General features: G+C 39.4%; 1 protein-coding gene across 1 annotated transcript; it reads right to left on the minus strand.

Annotated features, from left to right (window-relative positions):
- Positions 1-830: 830 nt before the first annotated feature.
- Positions 831-10,859, minus strand: LOC122414437 (homeobox protein SIX2-like). Its single transcript, XM_043425710.1, has 4 exons — positions 9,402-10,859; positions 8,516-8,977; positions 3,207-3,535; positions 831-2,362 (listed from the first exon to the last, which is right to left on the minus strand). The coding sequence occupies exons 1-4, from the start codon at positions 9,800-9,802 to the stop codon at positions 2,184-2,186; spliced, it is 1,371 nt and encodes a 456-aa protein (XP_043281645.1). The 5' UTR covers positions 9,803-10,859; the 3' UTR covers positions 831-2,183.
- Between the last annotated feature and the right edge of the window lie 599 nt (positions 10,860-11,458).

The raw sequence follows: 11,458 nt of genomic DNA on the forward strand, positions 1-11,458 counted from the left end.
ACTCCGAAAGTACTTTAACCGCTATCATTATATTAAAAATTTATCAATCTCAACGAATGAGATGCACATAGTTTTAATAATTGCGAGAATAAATTTTATTCGTTTCTTTGATCATGAAAAGAACAAAAAAGTTCAGTTGCTTTTTTGAATTACAAGTAACGCATGATCTTCCTGAATCCAAACTTAGTTCAGCTTACATCGAGACAATATTTCAAAAATTGTTCCTAATCCGCCAATTACATTGACGAATGACTTGAATTAATTACTGATATACAATTAATAATTTAAAGGGCACTATGTATAATAACATGGAAACACGACAGAGAAACGTTTATTCCTGTTAATAGATCCTTTTACATTCAAACGTCATTCAGCCGAACGATATTTTTCAGATCATTAAGCATCATCAAGTCCTATAATAAAGCAGATTGTACATGAAAATTAGAAAAAGTATTCCGTATATCTGGCTTTTTCTGGAATTTTGTAATGTTTTTTGTTCGTAATCCGACGTGCTTGGCAACTTCTGCATTTATTTGACAAGCTACCAAGGCTCTTTCAAGACTTGATTGCAAGTGTCGGATTGGAATAGAGACCAGTTGATAAATGAGAACGAAAATTAACATTAAAGAGCGTTACAAGAAGAAGCGTCGTCTGAAATCATTCGAGTTCTTACTTTATCGATCGTCGGTAATTTACCAAAGTTGCCAAACCATTTCATGATGTTTTTGGACTCTAAGTTACCGACAACTGCTAACAAAGAATTCGTTCCAAGTTCGCAAGATAAGTCACAAGTTCGTAACACAATCACGATGAACATTACCGCAACATTAACAATTATTAACATTAACATTAACAATTAACAGTAAAATTAACATTAACAATTATCCTACACCAAAAGAATAACTGATCAGAATTAGTGGTTTCCACCCACAACGAGGACCGAAAAAGGAATAATTTCGAGCTAGGAAAAAAAGGAAAATTCAAAATGTGGTTTTGATTCAGATTCATTTATTCAAAAGCAATATGGTCTCGTGATAATACATCCTCGTTTTTGTTGTTAATTTTTTTTATTTCCACGTTATATATACATTACATACACCATCATCGTTCTAATATGCTTTAAGATATATATAATATGTATATATATCAATAATTCTGATCTATTTACACTTAATTAGGATAAACGAAAAGAATGATTTTTTTCGTCTTAAGTTCTGTACTCTGATAATTAAAACTTTTTTTCTGATATTGTTTGTGCTACTTAATTATTTCGATAAAAATTTCGGATATTTGGTAAATATACGTTTGATTTATAATTACTTCGGATTTTTTCGTTGACTCAATGAAAACGAATGATGTTATAAACGTTATCCATGAGATACTTTGATTCTTCGTCGTATTGATTCGACAAGAAAAATCGAAAGTTTCGTGAATAGAAAATTCGTCGTAATTCTGGAGCCCCGAAATAGTTTTTTTTTTTTCAAGATCGACACGAATCGTCGCCTCTCCGGACAAACAAAAGAATAAAAAACGCGCTGCAATGGATCGAACCAAGCCCCGCTTTCCGGTCGGCCATTTTTCGATCCAGAATGCATTATACCGGTTGCAGGAGCAGCTCGTACCGCAGGAGAGAAATAAAAAAGGAACCAGTTTTCAACTCCTCCCAGTCTCTATGTGGAACACACCTTTTGCCCCCACTATTTTTCATCCGGCCTCGCGTCCTTATAGAACGGATCCAATTCTCCATCTTTTTCTCTCTCTCGAGTACACGCACACACGGTTTTTATTATGCCGTTCACACCTACTTTCGTCTTTCGATTGGTGAGAAAAAAATGAGAGTTCTTCGACCGAAATTCACATTATTCTACTCGTCATCGCGTGGCGACATTTTATTCCCGGCATTGCTATATAATTTTGTTTTTTTTTTTATTTTTTCTTTTTTTTTTCTTTTCCATAAGACTCTGATTCAAGGAAAACGCTATTTCGAACCGTTCGTATTACGAAATGTCGTCGAGCACTGTACCGTACTGTTGTAAAATTCACTTGGGATTTTGTTTCTCTTAGTTTCTAGCTCATTTGCTTTTTGCCATTCATCCGTAAGCATGGATTCGAGCAATCACGTCGTCGCATCCCTGCCCATGATGCGACTGATCCTCCCTGTCAGATATCTCACAATCCATGGGTCACATGGAATGTTGAGGCGGTGATAACATGATCTCGTAACCGGTCGGCATGCCCTGTTGGTGATGGTGGTGGTGGTGATGGTGGGTACTCATCATTTGATGATGATGACTCGGCTGGTAGTACTGATGCATGCTCGAATGACTCGAATAATACATTGAACTCTGTTCTATGTCTTTGCCTGAAAAAAACAACGAAGAAATAATGATCTCAAAGTTCAACGGAACGTCAAATTAATCCAATTGAGGTAACCTCTGTACCGCATGCCAGTCAAATGAGTGCTAAATTTTAAAAACTCTTTTAGACAAAGTTTAACGTACTGATTAAACGTATCGTTAGTAGATACGCATTAAAGCATACTTTATTATCGAGAAAAAAAATTAAAAATAATAGTTTTACAAAACCATTTACTGATAAATGCAAATTCCCAAGATGACCCATTTTCACTGGTATTTTTCAAAGAATTATCTGTATTTTTTGACCGATTTTATTGCACCAAATCTCATTTTGTTAGTTTTTTTTTTTTCATTTTATAAATGAAAAAGTTTTTTTGCTTAATGAACAATTATATGCAACAGTGAAACGATTAAGTTAAAAAAAAATTACATGGTGGATTTTTAGAAGATCAGTTAAGGAACGAAATGAGACGTGGTGGAATAAAATAGATCCAAAAATACCGATAATTCTTTGAAAAATGTCAGTGGAAATGTGTCAGCGTGGAGATTTGTATTCATCAGTTCACGGTTCTGCAGAACTGTCGTTTTTAATATTTTTACACGTTCATAAGATGTTTAATCGGTACGTTGAACTTAGTTTGAAAGCGTTTTGAGAATTTAGCACTCATTTGACTAGCGCGCAGTACAGTAGTATGTACCTTAAACGTCAAATTAATTCGTGAATGCGTTGAGCATTCACTCGCAATAAAATGGTCGATTTCAATGAAAATTACATAAATTCCGGGTCGTTATTTTATTCTGCTCCGTCGGAAATGCCATTTAGTTTCGATTGCATTGAAAAATATTTACCAGAATCGTAAATACCACGACCATAACAGAGAGTCTTGACGTCATTCATCGGACTGAGTCCACCGTTGTGCGGATGTGAAGAGTGCACCGAAGAGGGTGTCGCCGGAGCTGTATAGCCATGGTGATGAGAACCCATTGGACTCATTCCCAGCGGACTACAAGGATTCATGCCAACCGGTGACATCCCCATTGTCGAGAGTGGTGACATTGCCAAATTCGGGCTGCCAGATTCGAGAGGCTGTAACGACTGATGTCCACCTCCACCGTTACTTACACCACCGTTGGGATTTCCATTTCCGGTTGTTTGACAGTTCAATGAGACCATATCGCTGCAAAAGATCAGGAAAAACTATTCAACGTTGATTCTTGTCGGAACCCTCAAATTTCATACTTTTTCATTCCATTTAGCGCGTTTCCACTCAGTTGGAAAATTTCTGACTGATATTAACTATATACGAATTCATTCGATTAGTCGGTTAAAAAAACTATCGAAAATATTGCAATTTCGTAATGCAAATGCTGAGAAAAAACGATGTCAAATGATAAAAATTCTTTTTGTCGTCGATTTTTTCAGTAAAGTTTGAAACTAATATAAATCAACGAGAAATTCGTCGTCAAATATTTTACATTCTTCGTGGCTTCGATATTTTTCAGTATTCCATGAATGCATCAACGTTTTTTGTGTCAATGATTTCTCTAATGTAGTGGAGTCGAGAAGAATTTTTTCTGCGAATGTAACACACATGTTAAAACTTTCCACTGGTCCTAGAGCGTAGGGAGGCAATAAATTGTCCTTTTTCCACCATTCCTCACACGAGCATACGTTTACTCAACTGACCATAGACATGGTGACTTTCTTCAGTGCATAAATCTTCGAACTTTTGCCCCGTTTAAAACAAAAGCATCGAAATTTCTCGCGTATGCAATACTCGTGGAGTTTCCACGTGCGTTTTCAAACGTGAAAGAGACACATGGTCATTCAACGAGATCGCTGAGGAGATCGGCCGATTTTTCATTTTCCTCGCATAGAAAAAGCTTCATTCTCATTCAAGTAAAACAGCTTTGTCGATAATCAATTTCAACGTGGATTCTTCGGTAAATGTAAATTGTTCAGTAAAAATATCAAACGTAATAATTCGAGGTGACAACGAACTTCCTAATCGCGTCTAAAAAATTCGATGTTTGGATTCCGATTAATGTATTAAGGGGGACCCTGCTTTAGAAAGTCAAATAAATCGATTGTTTTCGGGAATGTTTTTAGGATTGACGGAAATAACTCACGATAGCGAACTTTATAGGTTCACTTCGATAATCAGACTTTGCGCATGAACTATGTACAAATTAGTATTCCTCACATTAAAAAAATGTTTTAGTACCGTCGAAATATCTTTGAAACTATACCGAAAAGTTCGCTATGGTGAATTATTTCCGTCTACCCAAAAACATTCCCGGAAACAATCGATTTTATTGACTTCTTAAAGCAAGACCCCCCTTAATGCCAAAGAACGTTTGCATAAAAAATTCCAATAAAACTGATCGAGCATGCAACAAATTGTAACGTGAAATCACAATGGAAGTATGAGTTTACGTAAATGGACCATCTGCGACTCACAGTGGCCGAGTATTTTCCAAGAAAGATTATTTTTTTCAGGGACTGAGACGAGAACGCGGAGAAAACCGGAGAAACTATAAAAATGACTGGGGTGAAAAAGCGATGAAAAAAAGCCGGGGAAAAAACATGCAAAATGCACACACGGTCATTTGGAGCGAGCTGGCATTGTTCTTTGGGAGTTTGCGCGACAAGCTTCGCGCCGCTCGAAACAGCATGTGTGCACGTATGTACGGTGACGTCTCAGGGCGACTGAGGGAGAAGGAGGAAAAGGTCTTTCTCGCATCGGGCTCTTGCGTTAAAATACAAACGAGCTTCGGATATATATGAACGCTCGCAGGGCATTTGGAACTCCGCCTACGGTCGTCATGCTCCGAAGTTACGGTTACGTCGCAGCGTAAACGCAAAAGGTTCTGGAAACAATTCTTTCTTTTTTCTACTTCATGCCTTTCTTCAAGCTTCGAACTGAAGGAAAAATACTTTGGGCGGGAGCTTTCAAAAAGCAAAAAACTAGACGCTGCATCGAACGAAAAAACGACGCAGTTATCATTTTCACGATTATTACAGATTGTTCAGTAAAAAAATCGAGTTTTCATTCAACGCTGAACTCATTCCCCAGATAATGGTGAACAAATAATTACTCATTTTTTACTCGTTCTGTCACAACAGTACGTCAACTTTTCAAGCTGATTTCGAAAACCACGAACCCAAAAGTTTTTTTTTAACCCCAATCAAGCTTCATGCAAAAAATCTTCTGAATGCAATAAAATTTCGATTCGATGGAAGTTAAATTGGTCCATGAATTCGAAAGACGAATTTCAAATATAACAAAAATCATTTTTTTGTTTTTTCTTTATTAAAAAATACCCCCCCCCCCCCTCCCTCCCCCTCTCGCAGCTCCAAAACCTATCGGCACCCCTAAATATGTAATTCACGAACACGAGCATAGGTGCAGATAAATCGGGCGGGTATTGCCCTCCCCCTGACGGCGGGGGCTTTCCGCACATCTCTTTCTCTCCCTCTCTCTTCCCCCGCTCATTCTCTCGCCGCTTTTATGTTACCAAACTATTGGTAGTGCGAACAGCTCAATGGTGAAACGAGATACGTAACCGAAGCTGTACCATAAAATGGTAATGGGGCGTCGCGTTTCCTTTTCCTCTAGGACCTTCGCGAGGTCGTGCGCGAGCAGAATACGTTCTGGGAGATTTTCTATTGCTATATACTCGCACGCACGCTTGCGCCCGTCGATCGTCTTCCATTTAATTTTCAGGTATCATTGATCCTGCCTAAATGGTCTCCCATACCGCATTTTTTCTCCACCCCCGTTTTCCCATTGGGTCGAAGCGTCCGTACACTTTATCAAGTCCTCGCGAGATCTACCGTCGCATTAAAATATTATAAAAATGTTTACCAAACACTTTTATTCTGCCAAAGGACGATAAAAAGCATCAACCCGAACGAGAAGTTCGTAAAATCTTATCCATTTAAACAGGAGGCAAACTGAAAAGAAATATTACTTCCAGGCACTCGAGAATTCAGTATATACAGTTATGATTCGTTTGACGAAAGCGATTTTTTTTTTTTTTTTTTTTTTTACGAGAACCGAGAGAGTGAGCAACCAGCAAAAGTGACGGAGGGGCCCTGACCGCGTCCCCGGCGTAGCCATAACAATGCTACTCGCTTCCAAACGAATTTCTTTTTTTTATTCCCAGATGTATACATATATGTAGGGGCTTAGCGAACGATATGAAATCCTTTCCATCGTTCGTGCACGAAACATCCATAATGAAAGGAAATGTAAAAAATTCAATTGTTTCGCTCCCTTGATGTGTATTGCTATAAATTGGTAATCAATTTTTTAATTTATCGAGCCGAATGAATTACTCTGAACTCGAATTTCGTGTCAGTGAGCATATTCGATCGAGTTTTCAAATGAGAATTTTCTTAGGCTTTTCCATTGTTTGCTCTTCATACGAAGAGCTAATTTTCTTCGTAAAATAAATGAGAATCGAAGCCTTCGAACCATCAAAATCGTGTGCTTTATCAATTCAATCATATAAGAGTGTTTAATATTTCTATTGTAAAAGAAAATAATACGAAAGAGTTCCTCGAAGTGTTAGATAACGGCGTTGCGACCCGTTCCATTAAAGAATTATTAAACTCTCTCCCTCTCCATCCGCGTTTATTGTTGTGTGCTTGAAACAACAGTTGTAAATAAGAAACACGATTATTACGAGGCTGAAGCGATACACCGTGTTGGACCGCGGATCTCGGGAAGCGAAAGAAGGAATTATCTAAACGTGGGCGACGACAGCTCACAACATAAGGATATATTACAATCAGCTCGATCGCATCTGTTTATTTACATACTTAATACAACAAACGAGTTACGTTGGTGGCAATCGCACTATGATACGATTTAATATCGTTAAGCTTCCCGGTTCCGGGCCCATTAAAACGTGCGTTTCTTCAAAAACATTTACGTATTGATATTCGGTTAGGAGAAAAATTCTTCAGAGCGCCCCTCGGAATCGACTATTCGTAATGCAATAAAAAAGCGGAAAAAAACTCGAAATTTCCGATCACTACGAATGCGTTCGTATACAAAATTAATTGAATCTCACGAGATCCGATAAGATAATTTGGAAAAGTTTTTAAACTCTGTAATTCTCTTAATTTCGATAAAATTCCAGTGCAATTAGAAGTTTTGTGAAATTCAGTTCAGTTAGCATAGTCAAGGGTCCATATTTGAAAAACTAAAAAAAAAAAAAAAAAAACAAGTCGAGAGGTTCCCCGTACACGAACGAGAGTCCGAAAAATCGAAAATTTTTTCATCGGCAACACGACAGCAAAGTGGTCGAATGATTTATCACTCGGCCGACCAAATGTCCGAGAATTCCGGAAAACTAGAAGACGCTCGGGGCCGCAGTGCTAGAAAAGGATCAGTGGAGCTCGACATACCCGCAAACACACACGTGTCTTGATGCACATATAGGAACACTTGTTGCACCGAGGAAAAATTAAGAGAGAGAGACCCCCCGTAGGCACACGTGCCCTCCATACACGCACCAAAAGCTATTCCGCTCGCTCCGCATCTTTACTCTCTAATATGCCTGCTCTCGTTTCCTTTTGCTCTTTTCACGTTATTACCCAGTCCCCTAATAATACACGAGCTTATCCAGGGGCTACTTTTATATTCGTTTGTACAACGTACATTTTTACGCTGTCGAACGTTCGATACTCGAAATCTGACCATGAAACTAGAGATTCTCGAGTTTGACGTTGTGCTGAATCGAAACTCGTTAATGAGACCGAAAATCCTTCCTATGCAAGACCCTGCCCAACATTTTCTTACACTTTGAATCTTTAGCTCCCGCTTGCGTGACGAGTTGCAACATTTTTAGACGAACTTGTAATGTCATTTTCAAGTTAATGTCATTTTAATGAGAACATTTTATAATTAATTGAAAATTGTAAGATATCGAAATTATGAAACATTTGTTGATTTTTATGTCCTCTTTTATCTTATTTTCTTTGATTTTTGTTTATTTTGATTTTTTTTTCTTTTTTTATTATCGATTTCTTTTTATCTTCGATATTTTTATTTTTTATAAATTTATCCTCGATAAATGAAACGACATTAGTAAAGTTTGTCGAATGAAATGGAAAAAAATAGTTTGCAATGTGATTTGGGACTCACGTTCTCAGTTGAGGTGTGCGATCTCGCTGCCGTCGGTTCTTGAACCAATTTGACACTTGCGTGAGGGTGAGGCTCGTCTTCTTAACGAGGTTTTTTTTCTCGTCGAGAGTTGGATATCTGTTACGCGAGTAGCACTCTTTGAGAGCATTTCTCGAGCGTTCTTTGAAGCAATAAACAGTTTCCTCACCGTCCCAAATCGTTTTAGGCAACGGGTACTTTTTTCTCAATCGGTATTTGTCGACCGCGCCGAGAGGCCGGCCACGGATTTTTTCAGCTTCACGATAATGACTCTTGAACCAAATTTGCTGAAGTTCCGAATGTCGTCTTGGCGAAAACGGGTGACTCTCGAGGATCGAGTATAATTCGTGATAAGCACCTCGATGAAAGGCCACTGCCGCTCTCGCTATGAGGACGCTTTCGCCACCGCGCAAAAGTTCGCCGGGCGGCAGAGACCAGAGAAACCTGTCAACATTCAACGTTTAATTTAATTTTTACGATGCGAACATTTATCCAACTCGAAGAAGCATAAAAAAATGAAGGTTTCTGTAAAAAAATAATTCCATGTCGTTGGCCAACCTTTTTGACGTACGATCTTTTGAGTCTCAGGGCATTATTTAACAATTATTTCGTAATTTATTCACAGAAATCTCAACCCCAATCGTCGTTTCAAGTCACAAGAATTCATCAGACTTTTGTCGTAGTTTTAAAGTTATCGAATTGTTCTTTATTCTCATTTGGTTTGGGTGCTCGTGAGGCAGACCAAAAAACGGTCTCGGCCACGTTGACGACCTTAAAATTAGCACTATAATGTCAATGCGCTTGAAATACGAAAAGTTTGAAATGATTTCGTTTGAAAAGAGTTTTGGAATGATCGATGAGCATTTACCTTGTTAATTTTTCGATATCCTGGCTCTGATAAAGAGCTTCGCACATACACGATATTTGCTCGGGTGTGAAACCTTCGGGATTGCCAATGGACAAGTGATCCGAAGCGATGACAACATTGTTAAAAGGGTTTTCCGAACTAGAACAGCCCGAGGCTTGTTGTTGGGGGTAACGGGGACTTCCGTTTGACGCGATAGTTGGATGTTGATGATGTCCAAGCGGCAGGCCGGATATTGCACCGATCGCACCACCGCCGTTGTTGTAACCAACCGGAGCGTTTGGACTTGTGGTCGTCGAAGATGTCGTCGATCCACCGACGTTGCGATGTAAAGCACCCATCTGTCGAGAGACGTTGTTGCACTCGGTGTTCGGCGATGACAGTTGATCCGAACTGTCAGACATCCTCGAGGATCAAGGATTTCATCAACTAACTTTTTATTCTCCAACGAGATTGAATTTTCGATCGATTTCCGTTGGTTTCATGCGACCTTGCTTTCCTTTGACAATCGAAGGGAACTCCCGTTAACTTTCAACTGTCCTCAAGCGTTTTTTCTGCTACCGAGTTATCGGCAAATAACATTCCATCGAAATGCGAGCGTAGGGAGAAAAGAAAAAATCGTCACGACCCTTCGACGTACCCCGCGAGCGACGGCTCCTCACGTCAATTCGCACATCGAGATACCGACACGTTTGAATAGTCGCACAAGACTCTCACGTAACACTAGTACATTGCCCCAGCGGAGTTTCTGTTTATCGAAAAATCGTGTTTCATTCATTCGTCAATGATAAACTTTCATCGTCACCGGAATCGTCGACGTCGTTTCATTCATCAATCGAGTAGCTTCGTACGTCGTGTTTCTTCATTTTTGTCGAAGAGATGACGAATGAAGCACGAATAAATAATCCGAAAACGTCGAATTTCAAACAGAAATAACCGATCAGTCGTTTTCGTCGATACTCGAAGGACAAAAGCTGCGAATAATCTCTGGAAAACTTCGCAAAAGTCACTCACTCGTCTCAACTAATACGAATGTTTATTTATCCGAATCCAAGCAGCGGTACAAACTTTAATATTTCAGTTAACGTTTCTCATAAATTCTAAACGCTCACAATTTTGTAAACTCCTGTAATCACTGGACAATGAAGAAGAAATCACAAAGCAGCACTGATTAATGAATAATTATTTGAACGTCACTAAACCGGAGAGTTTAAAGTTACAAGGATTGCGACGCTTCTTATTAGTACGGGGCACAATCATTGAGTGACCGAGTCACGAAGTTACCGACACCAATGAGAAACTTTGCTCAAGCGAGGCTTAAACTCGAAACAGCAGCAAACATCAGCAGCGAGCACCAGTTCGAAGCTCTGTGCCCGTCTCACTCTCTTCTTCGTCTTCTTCCACTATTTCATTCTCTCTTCTTCTTGTTCTTCTCGCTCGTCGGCAGCGTCGCCGATCCACTTTTTTCATTTGCGGCATACGCCAGCTATAATGCGACGTGTGGAGTGCGCCGTTGCTCCGAAACGAACAACGTCGAGGTAGCGATTGGGTGTGTGAACGCAGAGCTCTGTTCTCCGATTGGTTCTCCATGGGGGCGTTGCAACCCCATAGTCTCTTACCCCCAAATCCAGCCCTCGATTCCAGCCAGCGTCCTCCACTCTCATGCAGCCACAGATTTTCTACACACATTTAAATCTGCACATGTACGCGCCAACTGCTCCGCACGCGTTTCGTTTTTTACCACCTTTTTATCCGTGCTTTGTGGAACGTCACCGAACGACGACCGATTTTTCATTCGGTGAGGAGCACCGATGATTTTTTTGACCATTTTATATTGAACGATTGTAAATATGAAAGTTACAAGTATTTTTCTTTGCAAGGATTCTTGTGGTTAGATGAAAAAGACACAGGCAGCAACTCAGACATTTAAATATTGCAGGGAATGCGATCTAAAATTCTACGCACATAATAACGAACGCGTCTGATAACAACATACAGAGAGACCTTAAAGTCGACACGATCAAAAAAGGCACCCCAACGAGCACTGAAAGAAAACGCAA

This window comes from Venturia canescens, chromosome 8 (genome assembly GCF_019457755.1).
Source record: "Venturia canescens isolate UGA chromosome 8, ASM1945775v1, whole genome shotgun sequence".
NCBI lineage: Eukaryota > Metazoa > Arthropoda > Insecta > Hymenoptera > Ichneumonidae > Venturia > Venturia canescens.